Genomic DNA, 19,168 nt, shown 5'->3' with positions numbered 1-19,168 from the left:
CTCCTGGCTGCTTCACAGTCCTGATTCACAGACATTATCCAGCACCTGCAGAGGATTTCCTTCAGGGATGCAACTGCTCAGTTTGGTGCTGTTCCCACATCTTCTGCTTGAACCACCAGTCTCTGAACCTAACTCTTCCCTATTTATCTTTCAGTTTAAGAAAAATCAGCCAATTTCTCTCAGGTCTCCTGAATGATCTTTGAAAAAATTCAAATACTCTTAGCCATAGACTGTTAATGTTTTTCTTTTCCAGTAATGGGGAAGAATCTCTCTCAGGTGAGGCTGAGTTCTACCTCCTGGAAGGTCTAACTCTCTTTCTCCAAAATACTGTACAATAAGCAGGGTAGAAACCATTATTCTAACAGCTTTGAAACATTTAGGATAGCCCGGGGGTCTGCATGCTGCTGGTGAGGTCTGATCACCCTTAGAGACAACTGGGGCAAACTCTCGGCTGTGCTTATGCAAGGAAGAGGAATTATGGACAATCACAGTGCTAATTAAATAGGAACATTTTGGAGGGAGTTGGACATGCAGAAATTGCCATGCAAGGAGTAGGGAAACTACAGGTGACATTTTCTCACATGTTGCTCTTTAAGCTTTTTTCCCCCTGCTCTGAGTAGTGTTGAAATATCTCAAGTGAAATTACCCTCCCACCAAGATTAAATCACTGGGGTTACATTTCAGTGGAAATGTTTTTCTCTCTTTTCTACCCAGTGCAAATCAGACTTGTAAGAAAATGACGTCTGTAGCTGTAGCTTTGTTCCATTCAGTACAACCAACTCTGGACTGCAGTTCTGTAGATAATTTTTCGGCTTTGGGAAGAGGTTCATTAAATCCTACTGTGTGGTGGTCTCAATTTAGAAGCTTAAGGTTTTACATGTTGAGCTGTTAACATCTACCTACGTCACCTTGATGTATCAAGGCACTTCAGTCTGCTTCCGATTGTTTTTAGGAATTTTTGAACCACAGGGAAAATGCGCTGGTTAGAAAATTGCAAGTAATTACATCTTCAGAAAAGAAAATTCTCGCTTTCCCTGTTAAACTAATTTCCTCATAAAAATAAAATAATCTTAATTATTTTATTACTTTATTACTCAAGTAATTTCACAAAGGAGGTTTAGCGTCGTTATCACTTCCTGTTCTCTGCTGGAAGGCTTACGTTTCCCTACATAAAACTGGCAGCTCTTGAACACTCTCAAAAGGCCAAAGGAGCATTGTGGGGTTTTCTGTGTGTAGTGCTAGGTACAGTTTAAGCAGGTACAGTTTAAGCAGGTACTATTAAGGTACTAGAATGCATCCAGAGTCCCATGTCCTGTGAAGAGTAGCTGAGGAGTTTGGGTTCATCCTGTTGGGAGGGACGACCTCATGGTTCCCTAAAGCTTCCTGAGGAGGAGATGTGGAGAAGGAGCTCCTGAATTCCCTGGGATCCAGTGGTAGGATGGGTGGGAATGGCTGAAAGCCTTTTCAGAGGAGGTTCTGGAACAGGTTCCTACAGTTCCTATGCCTGACCCCTTGCCTTAAAATGAAATTATTTGGACAATGGCCTTAATAAAAGGTTTTAACTTTTGGTTAGCTCTGGAATGGTCAGACAGTTGAACTAGATGATTTTTGTAGGAACTATTCTATTCTATTAATTTGTAATACTCTTCTGTTCTATTCAAATTCTATTTCTATTCTGTTCTAATTCTGCACTTTTTAAAGGGCTTTCTGGAGGAACCTATTGGCTCTCTCTTGGGCAGGGACTATGGTTTTGTAGATAGCAGCAGAGTAATGTATAATTACATGAACAACCTCTTTCATGCCTGCTTTAGTCTCATCTGTTTAACTCCTCATATAACTGCTGAGATCACTCTTAGAATTGCTTTGTGGCTTGTCTCACATGCACACACCCTTCCACTCTCTACAAGGTTGCTGTGCAGAGAAAATTGCAGGAATTTACATCTCACTCCCTCTTTTCATTTGTGAAGAGTAAACAAACCTGCAGCAGGGAGGAAGTGAGGGAGGATGTCCTGAGGGGCCAGGGCCCTTGGCATGGAGCTTATCCCATAAATGCTTTTGGACCTATCTACAGGAAACTGCTGGAGAAGGTCACTGCCAGAGCTGGCTGCTGAGCAGAGTGTTCCTGAGAGCCCAGGAAGTCAGTCGGGGCAGGCAGAACCAGGAAAATATATCTCCAGGTTACGGAATCCTGAAGACCCTTCCTTACCTCCTTGCTTGGCACCCTGATCTTTTAATTCCATCATTCTTCAAACTGCAGATTATTGCACTTTCCAGCTGTGGTGCTTGGGAATTAATCTGCACTCTTTTGTCTAAATTGGGGCATTCAAGCCTGCAAAAAGCTCTGGTCTTTTGAGAGGTACTGAGGATGTTCTGGCACAGAAACTCATCTTCAGTGCCTTTCACTGTGTAAGGTAAGAAATTAGGCAGTTTGCAGAAAACAGGTCAAAGGAATAACATTTAAAATAAAGACCAAATAAAAGCAGACAGAAGGTGTTACCAGTTGTTAAAGCACGGAAATAGACTCAGTATAAGTAGCAACTTCAGTGGAAAAAAGGTTGTGTCAACCATAGATCTTCATTCACCATGACACAAGTTCTTCATGGAGCAGTAAAAAGGTGCAAGATAATATTTTATATATTTTCCTAAGTAAATATAAATGCGATTTGTTCTTTAGATTTGAGACTTCTTAGGGAAAAACAAGAAGATTGGCCTGCTACATAGCTCCTGTGCATCTACACAGAAATTCTCATTTTCCACCAAAACCTTGAGCTTTCAGTATTTTAGGTTGTCATAGTCTTTACCAAGGGAAGCATGTCAACATTACGGCAAATTCGTGGGGTTTTAAAATTACTTTTCTTTGTGAAGAAAATAGTCTACACAAAGATTTTGTACAATTTTGTATGCCATTTAAACATTGCATACTATTCTCTTCCAGTTTATTTTCTAAGATGAAAAAGCAGGTAATGAGTTTTCCAAATGGAAAAGCAATCACAGTTGCCCAACATCTGGAAATAGGAATGTGTGAGGATATCGGCAACTAAAATTTCTCAAGGCATTTTTTTTTTTTTGGAGCCTTTTCTTTCAGCTCCATGGCAAGGTCTCTCCTGGTGCTCTGAGAGAGAATCATCTTCCAGGATCTATTTCTATTTCTGCATGTTGAATAGAGACATTTCAGTGGCTGAAAAGATGTCAGTACAAAACTCATCAATGGTAACTAAACATCAAATGGAAAATAATTACTGTAAATAGCTGTACTATCCATTGGGGCAAAAAACCAAAACCCAAACACCATTAACCCTTGATAGAAGAAATGAAAGATTAAGATGGCTAACTAAAAAAGTGCAACTTCAGCAGAAAAATGAGAGTATCTTTCAAAGGGATTATGTCTTAAACAAGAATGCTGATACATTGAATCACTAGTAACTTTTCAATTAATAAAACATTCTGTTTGGGGAGAAGTTTTCAAGATAGTAAGTTTTTTTCTGTATCTATTTAATGATACAAAATTGTTGGGTTTGTTTGTTTCTTTAAAAAACTAAATAAATCTTTATGGCCAAGCAAAAAAAGAAACAAGAATCCCAGTAACCTGAAAGGTGTCCAGAATACCTAAATTAGGTTAGAGTCTGCCTTCAGATACACATTCCTTATATTTCTCTGTATTTAGGTCCAGATGCTTGTGATTATAGAAATGTATTTGGCTGGGCAATATTAAATGTATCACAGCTGAATGTTCCTCCCACACCTCTGAAAAAGTGGCATGATCTATCAGCATTGCAGATGGGGAGATGAGAAACCCTCAAATATGTAATTTTTAAATAAAGCTTTGTTCTGCAAGAACATCTTAGGTCTGGCAGGTGATGAATAAGATGGGATGCATGAGGTCCAAAATCACCAACAGGCCACAGCTGCTGCAAAGGTTGCCATGTTTTTCAGCTGCCTGCTGAATCCAAGAGGTGGTGCCAGGAACTTTCAGTCATTGTCTCTGCCACATTCACGAATCCCTTAAGCAAACTGTGATGCCAAAGCTCCAAGACTGGATGGATATTCCCAGATCCACTGAAGCCCCAGACTGGTTCAGAAAAAGGCTTGGATCTCTAAAGTGTTGCTGACCAGTAAGAATTAGGAATAGGAGTGGGACACCAAAGAGGCTGCTATTTACAAGAGCATGAATTCTCCTCTGTACATCGAAATAAACTTTTTTTTTAAAATATTGCCTCTGACACACTTGTCTGAGTCACAGGATGGTCTAAGTTAAGGGGATAAATAATGAGCATTGTCATACTGAAGTTTTATGACTAATAAAAACTCAGAATTTAAAAAAACTCTCAATTGTCTTTATTACTCACTCTACCCCTTCCCTTTTACTCTGAAAAAATGCAAGGAATTCATCGTCTCTGTAACATAAATGGCATATTTAATACAACCATCTCCTTTTCCCATCACCCTTTCACCTTGAAATGCATCATTCAATGCTTGCTTGAGAATTTTGGCAGACAGCAGTTCATAAGTCCAGAGGGCATAAGAACATCTTAATGAGATAATCTATTTGGAAAGGGAAGGAGAATCTGTAAAATTGCAATTGTACTTCAAATTCTGCTTTCAAGATCCACAGTAAAACTGAATCTTAAATAAACTATTTTTTCCAGTGGTACCAAAAATCATTGCTTTCTAGTTGGAATTTTGGATGCAAGGTAGCAAAAGGTTTTTGGTTATAAATGAGCTTTGTGTTTTCAGATCAAAGCACATTTCCCTCTCTTTTCAGCATCTTCTTTGGGTATAATAGATATGGCTCATTATGGTGCTGTAGTTTATGGGATGGAGGGTGATGTTTGTACCAGCAGTAGTCTTTATTTGCAGCAAAGGTAGTGCCTCAACCACTCCTGCTCATCAGAGAAACTTAAAAAGCTCAAACCCCAACCTGTATTGCTTGCATTTTTGTCTGCATAACATCAGCTACACACAGACAGATCTGCTCTCAGACAAAAGACTGGCAGGGCTGCTCCCTGTGCAAGGGTCAGCCCAGGACAGACTGGTGTGTCTGGTGCAGACACAGAAACTGGGGCTGCTTAATGTAACCTGTTTGATATCAAACACAAGGAGACTGCTGGGGGACCAAGAGCAAAGGCTCAGCTACTCGTCATTTTGAACTGGCCTGGCTTTTTGGAAGGACTCCATTGAAAGCCAGGGAAAATACAGAAAAAACAAAGAAAAGGTCTCTTAAGACAGTGGGAGGAAGCTGAATCATGGAATCAAGTTGAAGGGACCATCCAGTCCAGCTCCTGGCCCTAAACAGTCCCAATGATCCCACCCTGTGCCTGATCAGAGCAGTGCCCAAACACTCCCTGAACTTTGTCAGGTTTGGTTGTGCTACCACTGGCATGGGCAACATGTTCCAGTGCCCAACCACTCTCTGGGGAAAGAACCTTTTCCTGACAGCCAATTCAAACCTGAAAGCCCTGGCCCAGCTTCAGGCCATTCCCTGGAGTCCTGTCACTGGTCATCAGAGTGAAGAGATCAGTGCCTGCTCCTCCTCTTCCCCTCCTGAGAATTTTGAAGACCCCAGCGAGTCTCCCTTCACTCTCCTCCAGCTGAACAGACCAAGTGCCCTCAGCCCTCCAGACCCCTCCCCATGCTCAGTGCCCTCTGCTATAGCCCCCTACCACCCTTTTGTTAAAGACAACACTACACGCCATTTCAGTACCCCTTGCCTGGGAAATTGAGGTTAGAAATATTAACATTAAAAAAATACACAGTGCAAATCACATAACAATTAAAAATTGCTTAAAATAATGTTACAATTTGCTGATTCTATCCAGAAAACAGTTAAGACATATCCCCAAGCAGTTCCCAAAACCAGGATGAAATGGTACAATCCCAAAGCAATTGAACAGCACAAAATTCTGTTTCCCTTACAGGAGTTACCGGTTTAGTCTGACCATCACTGGTTAGGAAAATTAATGAAAATATTAGAAATTCAGTTATTTCAGTGTGAGCAACTACTACCACCAAAGGCTTGCACATTTGATGAGTAACTTTTTAACAATTAGGAGCTCGGTTTCATGTGAGCTGAAAAAAACCAGAGAAGTCAAACCCCAGGTTTAGTAAGGCAGGTAATGTAATGTGCTTTTATGTATAAGAAGTATTTTTTCAAATGCTGCAATCCTTTAAATGCCAGCCCTTGGTAGTGCTGAATTGTTCAATCTTATAAACTGATTATGTGTTATACTGACACACTTTCCTTCTGAAACTCAAAGACCCAGAGGTGAACAAAATTTATGCACAAAAGTTGGGCTGAATAGTGTCTACTCACAAAAAAATGCCACATCCTATTAGTAACGAAATACTTTAGACAACTTACATATCAGTGTTACACATGTTCTTCAGCTATATTAAAAACAATATTCAACATAAAAATAGTTTTTGGCCGAACTAACAAACTACACAACAGTTTCCTGCATCAAGTAAATGGAAAAAACAAATATCCCCTGCAAGAGTCAGCACAGAAAAACTCCAGATCTTCTGCAAGCTGCACATTATCTCACTGCACACAGGAGGAGAGAACAAGAACTGCGGGGTAAAGGATTTGTATCTGTATGTACAGTCTACAGACCCTTGAAGGGAACACAGCTTAGTAAAATCTTACTACTCTGAAAGCTTTCAGTTACAATTGCAAACAAAACCATCCATGGAACTTAGGTATGTGTCTAATCATGGAAAACAGATAGGAAGCTTAAGTCACCACTGGAATACAAAGAATAAATCCGAAACACACATTGCTCAGTACTGCTTATTTACAAGGTTCTTATTCAAAGATCCACTAAAATTAAATTTATTTCACAAACCAACCTGTTTTTACAGGTCTTAATCCTATAAATACTGCTGTTTTAGTCTATACACTGCCACATTAATATATGATCTTTTATTTCAAGACTCAATTCACACTGTTTTTTCTGCTCATCTGTAGTAAAGAGCATTGCTCACCTGATGACTTTGTGTGCTTCAGCAAATTAAAAGAGAATTATTTGGTTAAAACACCGCCTTAACTGCTAAACCTAACATCTGACTAAGAACACTTCCTGTCATGACGCAGAGTTGTTATCTAGAAAAATCTTGACAGTTTCTGAGGACTCAGCAAACAAGTAACAGGACAATTATAAGTCTTTCATGCTGTTAAATTTAGCAAAGAATCACCACCTATTTTTCAGCATCAAGTACTCCCCATACTTCAAAAACAAGAAGCTGCAGGATTACAAGAAAGGCTTATTTAACATGTTTCTATAGAGACTCTGTTATCAAGAGTATGAGTAACTAAAAGATCTCCAAGTCATGGGCATTATCAATTTCAATGGTATCCTCAGGTTCCATCTTTGCCTCATGGTGCCCCTCCTGCAGGTCATCCAAGGAAGCCAGAGCCTCGTTTGTGTCACTGGCAAAAGTCTCACGAGATGCATCATCATACTCCTGCAGGTTAAGCCCCTTGATGGCCTTTTTCATCTTCTTCCCCAGAACTTGTATCCTCCTCTTCTTGGCAGCTTTTTTGTTTTCATACTCCCTTTGGTTTTCCAGATAGAATATTTCCTTGAAAAAAAACAATTAAACAACAAAAACAATTTTTTCCATGTTCATTTTACTGGTATTTCTTAAAAAGAATGTGAAGGAATAAAAAAAAATATTACAAACACTGGTCAATATTTAACTAAGCTGCTTGTTACTGAGAGCAGAAGTGTGAGGAAAGACTGCACTTAAGGAAGAGGGTAGAACAGAAAATTAAATTTCTTATAGTGTAAAGTGATCAGTCTTGCAACTTTTGAAATTTTCTTCTGACCGCTGTAATCTATGAAAGGATGTTGGGGTTTTATTTTCTTGTTGTTTTTTATTTTCCTCCAAACAAAGAATCACTATGTTGACACAACGTTGACTTTTTTCTCAATTCCCAGCACCAGACCCTAAAAGGGCTTACAGAATGACCTGCAGCCATCTACAAATAAAATAAAAACCTTAAAAAAACTCCATTAAAAAGTAGCATATGCCATAAAAAAAAAGTAAGCTGGTATTTTCTTCACTAAGTTGAAACATCTCAGAGAAATAATGTTTACAAGCTTACAAAACTGATTTAGAGAGCACCATAGATGAGTCCGGTGAGCAGTTCAGATTAGGTTTAGACCAACTGATTTAATGAGAGATTCTGCCTGGTGCCACAGCTGGAGCTAAACAGGACAAAAATATTCTACTGAGAGACCTGCATTCAATCCATGCACAGTGACACAAAGCTCCAAGGGACAGTTTAGCTGTAAAGAATACAAATATACAAATTAGAAAAATCTAACATTTACTTCTGCCAGACTCTACAACCTCATCTTCCTAAACAGGTTTTTGTGACTGGCAACATGCAAAACACTCTGGTTAGTTAACAGCAATTCAACATTTTTTGAGTAGGTCTTTTATTTTTTTGCCTATCTTTTGAATATGAAAATGTGGTTTCAATGGAATACACAGGTACATTTGTTACAAATTAGGAGTTTCGGTCCTGACATTTCTAGTAGGAAGAAAAAACCCAAATGAGAATGCACATTTGAACTCCAGACATTTTTACCTTTATTTGTTCCTCTTTGATGCTCGGTGTGTTCTTCAGCAGGTTTAAATAAACACCCCCAGGTGTTCTTCTCCTGGTGCCATTCTTAATAGGGAGAGAGGAAAGGGAAGAGCAAGCTTAATGCTAAGTTGTTGACAAAAAATAGCCTCTAAGGCAACACTCAGTGTTGAGACAGAATAAAGCAAATTTAAGTTCTGGTATGTCAAATACCATATGAAAATAATCCTGGTTGTGTCTTATTTGTGACTGAATTAGTCATATGAAGGTCAACAATCAGTCTGCTAAATCTGGACAGGAAAACCATGCAGTTACAAAATAATTCCTTTAGGATATAATGCCAAATTGTCAAAACTACACACTAAACCTGATTAAATACAATTACAATACTTGATAAAATACAATTAATATTCTAACTACTCTCACAGTTATCTGCAACAAGTTATGCACTAGGTTACAGTAATTTCACGACTATAAGGCGCACCCTTTTGACTAAAATTTTGGCCCGAACCCGAAAGTGTGTCTTATAGTCCCGTGTGCCTTATATAATGGACAAAGTTCAGAAATTTGCCAACCCGGAAGTGCAAGCTGCGAGCCGAGCGGGACCTGCGTCTGCACGGGGGGCGCCGGGAACCACGGGAGCCGCGGCCGCTGGGTGGCGGAAAACGGAAACCGGTGCGGCCACTGGGCAGGGAGATGCTGTGCAGCCACCAGCCAGGGAGAAGCGGGGAGAAGTTGCGTGGCCACTGGCCAGAGGGACACAATGTGGCCTCTGGTCGGGGGGATGCGGGAAGAAGCGGCGCTGTGGCCGCTGGCAGGGGAGAAGTGGAGAAGGAGGGAGCCTCCACCACTGGCCTGGCGCTAACCACGAGGGGAAGGAGGGAGGGAGCCGGCGCTGCCGGCTCCGGACCGGCGCTAAGCACATGGGAACGGAGGAAGGCCGCCGGCTCCAGCCCAGTGCGAATTGCATGGGGAGGGAGGGAGGGAGGGAGGGAGTTGCCGCCGCCAGCTCCGGACTGGCGCCAAGCACGCGGAAACAGAGGAAGCCGCCGCCGCTGGCCTGGCGCGAGCTGCGTGGGGAAGGAGGGAGGGAGCCGCCAAGTCCAGCCCGGCGCGAATTGCACGTGGAGGGAGGGAAGGAGGGAGGGAGCTGCTGGCCCAGCGCGAGCTGCGTGGGTAAGGAGGGAGGGAGCCACTGGCCCAGCGCAAGCCGCGGCCACCCCAAGCCAACCCAGACGCGGGCAGCCCCGAGGCAACCTGGACCGCCGCGAGCCACGGCCGCCCTGAGCTGCACCTCGCCAGCTGGCACCGCGGGCAGGCGAGAGTGCCGAGGCCCCCGGCACGCGGAGGGTGCCTGGGGCTGCGTTTAAAGGCTACGCCAATCTGTGAAAAATGTTTGTAATTTGAGCACCTGCCAGTAAACCCTGCGATTGCACGATTCCGTTACTATTTCATTACTCTGTGGCGCGCAGCGCAGCTCCTCACTGCAAAAAAAAAAAAAGCGCACCTTATAGTCCGGTGTGCCTTATATAGTGTACAAAGTTGCAAAATTTGCCGACTCCCGGAGGTGCACCTTATACTCAGGTGCGCCTTATGGCAGTGAAATTACTGTAGTCACTCAGAGCATTCCTAACACATGAGCCCAGTAAAATGTCTAAAACAAATTTAAAAAAATTATGTTAATCTCACGGGGTTTTTAATAATTGTGCTCAGAAATGCTACAACTTGTCTGTTTTACAAACAGGATTTTGCATTTCTGTTGAAGGCACAGAAAACACAACCTGTACTTTAAAGTTTGTCCCCACCATGTTTGACCCAGGAGTTTTCAGTGCAGCAATAGCAGTGCATGGAATGGGCTCAGCTTTGAAACCTCTGTAAATTACAAGTATTAATTATCATATTATTATTCAATTTAGACTTGCAGTATATTTCCAGTAAAAACTGGATGACATTGGTGCAAAATGTGGTATTTTCCTGCTAAATAATGTACTATATAATCTAAAAATTCCAAGAACAGGGGTGGTTCAGGTTTTAAGTGGGTTCTTGAAAAAGTACGTTAACATCTTTTTATCACCTGCATTTCATGGTGCCTTTTATGATCTGCCTTTCAAAGAGTGTACCCTGATCTGCTTCCAAAGTACAGTAATTTCACGACTATACAATGCACGCTTTTGACTAAAATTTTGGTCCGAACCCGGAAGTGCACCTTATATAATGTACAAAGTTGCAAATTTTGCCAACCCGGAAGTGCGAGCCATGAGCCAAGCTGCAAGCGGGGGTGGGAGCGGGCAGCCCCTGGCCAGCAAGAGCCGCGCGGGGAGGGAGGGAGCGGGCAGCCCCATGCCGCCCCAAGCCGCGGGCAGCTCCGAGCCGCTCCAAGCTGTGGCGGCTCTGAGCCACCCTGAACCGCAGTAACCCCAGGTGTGAGCCGTGGCTGCCCTGAAGCGCGGTAGCTGTGAGCCGCGGCCACCCCGAGCCCTGCCTCACCAGCTGGGGGCAGGCGGGAGTGCCGGGGCCCACACATAGGGAGGGCGCTTGGGGCTGCGTTTAAAGGCTACACCGATCTGTGAAAAATGTTTGCAAATTGAGCACCTGCCAGTAAACTCCACGATCGTGGGATTCTGTTACTAATTCGTTACTGTGTTGCAAGCGGCAGGGATCTTCACTGCAAAAAGAAAAGTGTGCCTTATAGTCCAGTGCGCCTTATATAATATACAAAGTTGCGAAATTTGCTGACTCCCGGAGGTGCGCCTTATAATCCAGTGAGCCTTAGAGTCGCGGAATTACTGTAACCTGTGCCACCAGGAGCTGTGTCCATTCATTTTCTCTGTTAAACACCTTTTAACTTAACTACCAAGACAACAGAATGCTTTTAGCACAACTAACTGGCTGGAATTTGTTGCCTTCTCTTTTTTGAAGGAGGGAGGTGGTGGTTTTGGGATTTTTTCACATGATCTTTCAAAATAAGATCCCTTGCTTCACTTTCCAGTGAAATGAAAATTCTTTCTTTAGCCTTACTGCTTTCATCAACACAAGTGCTATTTCTTCTTTCTTCAAACAGCAAACAGAAAAGAAGTACTCAACTTACCATGTTATGAAATACAAACCTTTAAATTCAAGTGTAATTTAAATTTATTTTGGTGGGGTTTTTTTGTGATTGTGTCTCCCTACTTGTTTTTTGCCTCTGTTCTACTTCCAAGTGATAGACTTTAAACATGGTAATCAAGTGGATTCCTACTTTTCACCCACTTTTTCCTCACCCACAGCTTTTCTTCCCCACTGTGTTTTTTACACTGAGGTTCATTATTCAACAAGAACAAAAGCATAAAAAATTGACAACTTGACCACAGAGTATATGTTTTTTTATGATGATTTGTAACAGAAATCAGTGCTCAGTTTTGCTCTGCTGATACACAAGCCAGTGGTCCCCAAATAAAGCCAACAGTTTTCCTTTTGGGAGTTACTCTGCAAATGGTATATAGGAAACGCTGGCTTTTATTCAAGCCTGGGAATCCTTAAATCAAGTCCGTGAGGGGAAAGAGTCCAAGGAGTGCAGTAACAGACACAACGTTATCCCTGCAGATCAGACACCAACCTCACCACAAGAACCTGGGTAATTTCCAGGTTCATTCACCTTATTGTTTGCTCAAATCCTGCCGGAAGGTTACATGAGTGTTTATTAGGGGAGTCTCACGGCAAGGGAAGGCCGTAAAAGTCCAGGAGAACATATCCAGCACCAGACTTCCACAGCACTGTGTGAATTTTCTACCAGTAAAAAGCTGCGTTGCCCTCCCTGTCCCTGGCAAACCACAGGAAGACAATTTCCTTACCACAATGAACAGTCCACCATTCTGCTCTACTTCAGCTGTTTCCATCAGCAGCTCAATGGCTTTTCTCTTCCCAATTATTTTCACTACTCGAGCAATTAAGTCTTTCTTTGGCTCACAAAGTCTGAACAGAGAAGGAAGGAAAAAAAGGCACATTTATTGTCAGGATAATTCCTTGAGTATAACTGACTGTGGAACTTCCACAATGAATAATTCACTTTGTGCTGAAGACTCTATGAGTTCAAATGGTTTACTGAAACAGATTTCAAAATACTGAGCTTTTGAGGCATGTCTTTTCTCTAAAGCATGCATTTTTTAAAACTTGTTTCAATAAAAATGCCTTGAGTGGTTATTTTTCTTCTACTGATGTGTGAAATATCAAACCAAATAGGAAAAACTGCAAACACCTGCATAAATCTCTGAAATCAAAGTATAAAAGCTTCTTGTGCACTTAGCAGTTAAAATTACAGTAATTTCACGATTATAAGCCGCATGTCTGAATGTCGGCAATGTTTCGGTCTTGTCCATGTATAAACTGCACCGGATTATAAACTGCATTTTCTTTCGCAGGGAGGACCCGCGTGCAAATTAGTAACGGAATCGCAGGATCACTTGCCCTGGCCTGGCACAAAGAGAGGCCCAAAGCCCGCCTTCACCTTTGGCGGCAGCGGGAGGCGCGGAGCCCACCTTCACCCGCGGTGGCAGTGGTGAGGGAGAGGCACGGAGTCCCCGCCTTCCCCCCACCGTGGGGCCGGCAGGAGGGAGCCCCCCACCTTCCACCCAACCCTGCCAGCACAGAGCCCGCCTCCACCCGTGGCGCAACAGAGTAACCCAATTTGTAACAATCTCGCAATCCCGGGTTTTACTGGCAGGTGCTCTGCTCAGCACCTCCGCTTGTACTTCCGGGTTTGGAAATTTCAGAACTTTTTTCATATATTGGCCGCTCCTGAGTGTAAGCCGCATTTCCAGGTTGGGAGCAAAATTTCAGTCAAAATGGTGCAGCTTATAATCGTGAAATTACTGTAACTTTTATACAGTTAAATCAGCAACTGGAGAAAACAGGAAATACAGAAGTTCCCCTGTATCATGTGCCATTTCAGTCAAACCTGTATAACAAAGAGGAAATCAGTTTATTGACTGATCTATGATAATCTATAAAAAGCAAAGAAAACAACAAAAAAATTGCACTAAACCCAGAACTCTATTGATGCAACTCAATGCCACTCCTACTACAACTAGAAAAAAGAGGCTTCTGCCCTATTTCAGTGAAGCTTTATACAACAAAAAGGAGTTTATTGCAAGAAATATGCTTGAAATTTTCAAATTAAGAAATGAGCAACTACCCAGAACAAGTAACAGCAGTAATAACTAATTGCGGTATTATTGCCAGATTCTGAAGTCATACCACATGTACAAAAACAACTATGACCAATAAACACAGACTTTATTTAAATGTCAAGCTAACTGTCAGCAAATCATCTAGCTCTTGTTCCCTATTTAACATAATTTTCTTCCCTTGCACCAGTGAAAGAGGAATGTGGCAATTTGACTCCATCCAAAACACTGCACTGCCCAAGCTATCTACAGTTTCAAAGGATTGAAACTTAAAATAGATTTTTGTGGTGACCACAGCATGTATGCATTGCTGTCTAAGCCTAAACAACCATAAGGTATTTCCCAAAAAAAGGGCACTACTAAATCTGTCTAATGAGAAGCAATATTTTTCCTTGCCATTACTTTCAAATAGCAAACCATCCTGGTGGTTCTCAGAATAAAAATATAAAAATTCACAGAAAGAGGCAGTACTAATAGGATGTTTCTACAAGACCACCAGCCACAGCGATGCATTTATACCCCAGGATTTTGGAAGTGCTTTCTGTGATCTAATGTGACACCTATTTAGCAGCAGAGGAGCTTCCCCCCACTCTTTCTATCAACCATCAATGCTTAGTGAAGATGCAACATTATTAAACTCACCGATAAGCAATTTCATCTGCCACTTTTTCCTCTGAATCTTCTTCTGTTATCTCGTACCTTCCCTTGTATTTCATCTCTTGCCTTTCCCCCAGTCTGTCTTTCACGGGCCGCTTCCGTTTGAGGAAGCCCTGCCCATTCTCCTCCTCTGCCGCCAATGTCTTCTTGTCATCGTGCATGTATTCATCCAGCTCCCTATCCAAAGTCTCTGCCTCCTTCTGCTGGGCTTCCTTCATCAGCTTTTTAGCTAGTAAGTAGTTGTAAGTCTCAGACTGCCTGCTCCTGTCAATTGAGCCGTCCATGCCCAGAATCCCAAGCTCAGTTGCCACCGCATCCTGGTTCTGCTCCTGGAGCACCGCGCCCCAGATGTTGTTGACCTTCTTGGCACGCAGAGCAGTCTGTTTTTGGTGGCTCTGGCTGAACTGGAAGGGCTCAGGTTTGGCAGGGGAGACGTTGAAGCACTTCTGCCTCTTTCTCTTCCACAGGCAGCTGTCATCATCGGAGTCGGAGGCACTCTCCTCACTGGAGTCCAAGCTCTTTGTGGTCCTGTAAGGAACACTGGGAGCACAGGATGAGAGGCTGCTCTGGAAGGGCCTGCAGGAATCACTGCCAGCGTGCAGCTTCTGAAATTAAAAATGAATCAAACCTCATTATTCATGAAAACCAGAAGAGCTATCAAGTTGTCGATTAGCTAAAATACGCAATTCTGACCCTTGTGGCTGCGCAGTCCTCCACAAGCATCTCTTGGGCCACAGCACCTTTGAAACTCCTATATTTTGAATGCATGAACATGAAATACAGCACGGCTGACACAGAAACAGGAGTTATTTTTCTCCTTAAGGCAAGTTTTCCTGAGCAAAAATAACTACGGAACTGGGAAAGTGGTGAATATACCCAAACTGGACAAAGACACAAGATGCACAGCAACTCTAAGTGCAGTGAAATACCAGAGCAAGACGACCAGAGGTTTGTCAAACAGCAGAGAAGTTCATCTTTCAAGTAAGAACACCAAATGACCAAAAATAAAAAAATGAACCCACAAAACTGGGACAGTGCTCAGACTAAGGGTGTTCTGTCATCCTGCCTCAGTCAGGACAGCACATGACCAACTGGGGACAGCAGAACCTTTACAAAAGCACCCATTTCTCCTCCTTTAAACCAACAAGACAGCATGGATTACTATGTCTTATGAATTAGAACAAACTCCCCCCACCAAAACATCATTCCACTGATACACATTTACTCAAGAAGTACTTTTACTCCTAATTCCAGCTGCTCCCTGACTGATTTCTTATCATAAAGTTATATGCTGTTCCATGATGCTTCAAAATAAGATCTCTTCCTACACTTTCTGGTGAAATGAAAATTCTTTTTTTAGCCTTACTGCTTTCATCAGCATGGGTGCCATTTCTTCTTTCTCCAAACAGAAAAGAGAAGTATTCAACTTACCGTGTTATGAAATACAAATCTTTAACTTCAAGTGTAATGCAAAAATCCCCAAATCAGCATAAATTTTAAAAAACCCTGAACATTTCTGTAAAAAACCTGTTTTTGCACTACATTTCTCAGAACTATATTGCAAAGATCAAAATAACTGGAGAAAATAAAATTCATTATATATATAGTACCACACACCAATCTTAGTTTGAAATATTTTCCTGTCTGTACACCATCGTGAACACCTCATACACTCAGTACTAATTAATTAAATAAAGAATATATTCCTCATATCCTCTGAGAATCACTGAATGGTTTAGGTTGCAAAGAACCTTGAAGATCATCCAGTGCTATCCCTGCCATGGCAGGGACACCTTCCACTGTCCCAGGCTGCTCCAAGCCCCAATGTCCAGCCTGGCCTTGGGCACTGCCAGGGATCCAGGAACAGCCACAGCTTCTCTGGGCACCCTGTGCCAGGGCCTGCCCACCCTGCCAAGGAACAATTCCTGCCCAATATCCCACCCAGCCCTGCCCTCTGGCAGTGGGAAGCCATTCCCTGTGTCCTGTCCCTGCAGCCCTCGGCAATTGTCTCTCTCCATGTTTTCTGCAGCTCCTTCAGGCCCTGCAAGGCCGCACTGAGGTCACCCCAAAGCTTCTCCTGTGCAGGCTGAGCAATGGTAGCTGTGCCAGCCTTTCCTCCATCCCTCTGCTCATCCTGGAGCCTCCTCTGGCCTGGCTCAAGCAGCTCCAGCTCCTTGCTGTGCTGGGGACTCCGGGCTGGTGGCGGGGGAGGCCATAACGGGACACAGGGAAACACAGGGCAGCGGTGGCATCTCTATGCAGGCACGGAGAGTAGCAGGCTCCTGAGGCGAGCCGCGGACTCCCGGGGCCAGCAGCGGCCGGGGCTCTCCCGCGGTCGCCCAGGGTTCGCCCCTTTGGTCGCCACTATCCCCATTGTTCCCGCGCGCCACGCGTCCGGCGCGGCCCCGGCTCCCCGGGGAGGCCCCGGCGGTGCCGGCACAGAGACAGTCACGGCAGCAGCGACAGGACAGCAGCCCCGGGACGAGCCACCGGACCGGGAACGAGAGCCCCAAACCAGTAAAATCCTCTCAGGCGCGACAAAGCCCCTCAGGCGCGGCCTCCGCGGCCTGCCCGTCCCGCAGCCCCCCGGCCCAGCGCTCCCCTGCCCGGCGCTCCGGCCGCTGCCTGGCCTCACCTGTCCGGGGGAGCCGGCGCCGGGCATGTCCGAGTCGGAGCCGGACAGCTCGCCATCCTCCACATCGCCGTCCATACCCTGCAGCTCCTGCGCCATGTCCCGGCGGAAGGGCGGAGCGGGCAGGCGGGGCGGGCCGGCGCGTCCGTCCGGGGCGGGCAGGCTGAGGGCCCGGCCCGGCCGTGCCGCCTCCTTCCCGGCTCTGCCCCGCGGAGTGCGTCGTGGTGCGAAAAGCCGGGTGTTACCCGCATTACAGCGGGCCCCAGGCCGCTGCTGGGAGCTTGCGGTGCTCGGCGCAAACATTGCGAGGTGCTTGCCTTAAGACGAGTGTTCTTTGGGGTGCAATCTCTGCGTGCTTTCAGGCCTGATCAGAGAGAAAGGAGGTCCATTGTCGTCAGTGGCACAGGCAGCGGATGCATCCCCTAGTCAGGGACATCCTGGAGCTAACAAGCTTTAAGGGTGTAAGTAAATAAAGATGTGGGAAGACAAGGCTATGGAGGAATTCACCAGTGCGTATAAATATCTCCAGGGTAGTTCATGAGTGGATGGTGTCGGACTGTTCAATGGTGCCCGGTGACAGGATGAGGAGTAGTGGTCATCAACTAAAACACACGTTCTGCCCCAGCAGGAGGAAGAACTTTCCATGGAGGGTCAGAGCACTGGGATCGCTTCCCAGGAAGGTTGTGGAGTATCCCCCTCTGGAAGCACCCCAAACCCACCTGAATGTGATCCTATGTCACCTGGTGACCCAGCCTGGGCAAGGGGTTGGACTGGATGAGCTCCAGAGATCCCTTCCAGCTCCAACCATTATGTGGTTCTGAGTTAGTAGAATAAAGAGCACTTAGCATCCCCTACTCAAGGACATCTGGGCACTAACAGGCTTTAAGCTGATGGCATTATTGTATGGTAATACCAGTGCTTGAGGTACTGTTAATTACTGATTAGGAAAACAAAACAAATCCAAACAGATGTCTCATAATTCTTCAGCACATACCAGCTGCTGGATAGGTATATTTTAACAAAAATGAAAAAGCACAGTTGATAAATCACTCCTACTGGAAACATCTTGACACTAGGAAAGCAAACATAGCTGTGATTTTCCTGAGAAGAGATACATCACAGCTAGCCATTTATGGTCTTGGCAATGTGGCCCTGAACACCCAATAAATTTAAGAGGTGCAGTTTTTCACTCCCACCATTAACAGGCTCATATATGGGCACTGTTTTTCCTTTATGCATTTTAGACCATCTTACCAGAGTACTGCAAAGTATCAGTACCTCATTCAAAATCCCTGTTGTGGTCTAATTGGATTTCCAGTGCTTGGACACTTAACTGCAATGTAAATCACTGGAACCTGCTTCTCATTATCAATTAGCCATTCTCATTATCAGTTATCGAGTAAGGCCTTTGAAAACCCTACTTGACTTTTTTCTGCACCTTTGGATGGCTCCTTAAAAATTTCACTCATGGACTTCAATTTCCTATTGTCTTCACTTAGAAGAAGAAAAGGCACAAAGGTGAAGAAGGAGCAGGAACAGTTAAAGCTCTTTGCCTTTTTGGTCCCTCAGGACATTCCTGTTGCAGTGTGTCAGAATTATTCAAGAAATCCAGTGGAAATGAGATAAATTATAGTGTGCTTCTTTCTGTGCTGTTCTTACCTCATTTCCTATTGCATTTAATGATGCATAGCACTGGTCACACCCTGTTCTGCAAAAAAGCTGCTTTTCATCTTATTTGCAACTAAATCATATCTATGGGATTTCACTGGGTTACAGGGAGTTCCTGGGCTGAAGCTAAGGATAACTGTGGAACAGGGAGAATGTAATCCTCCAGTAACTCACATGAAGGAGTTCTCTATGTCAGCATAACCTCTACAAAAGCCACCATGACTTTAACTTCAGAAGGATAATTAATTTGGGCACTTTACACAATATCCAGAAGCAGGCCCAATAAGATAAATCAGGTAACAGTGCCGTTTACTCAAAAAAAAACCAAAAAAAAAAAAAAAAAAAAAAAAAAAAAAAAGCCAGTTGATTCACAGTCCCATATCTGGATTTCCTAAATGAATATTTTGTATTGAGTCATGTCTTCCCATCCCCATCTTAAATGCAGGCTCAGCTGTAAAG

At 43.8% G+C, this 19,168-nt stretch overlaps 1 protein-coding gene across 1 annotated transcript; it reads right to left on the bottom strand.

Moving 5' to 3' along the window:
• Positions 1-4,312: 4,312 nt before the first annotated feature.
• On the bottom strand, positions 4,313-17,182 carry PHAX (phosphorylated adaptor for RNA export). Its single transcript, XM_033086580.2, has 5 exons — positions 17,045-17,182; positions 14,395-15,014; positions 12,421-12,541; positions 8,594-8,677; positions 4,313-7,578 (listed from the first exon to the last, which is right to left on the bottom strand). The coding sequence occupies exons 1-5, from the start codon at positions 17,138-17,140 to the stop codon at positions 7,309-7,311; spliced, it is 1,191 nt and encodes a 396-aa protein (XP_032942471.1). The 5' UTR covers positions 17,141-17,182; the 3' UTR covers positions 4,313-7,308.
• Positions 17,183-19,168: the final 1,986 nt, after the last annotated feature.

This window comes from Catharus ustulatus (genome assembly GCF_009819885.2).
Source record: "Catharus ustulatus isolate bCatUst1 chromosome Z unlocalized genomic scaffold, bCatUst1.pri.v2 scaffold_29_arrow_ctg1, whole genome shotgun sequence".
In the NCBI taxonomy this organism is placed as follows: domain Eukaryota; kingdom Metazoa; phylum Chordata; class Aves; order Passeriformes; family Turdidae; genus Catharus; species Catharus ustulatus.
The sequence above is the reverse complement of the archived record's forward strand: the minus strand, read 5'-3'. Positions and strand labels throughout refer to the sequence as shown.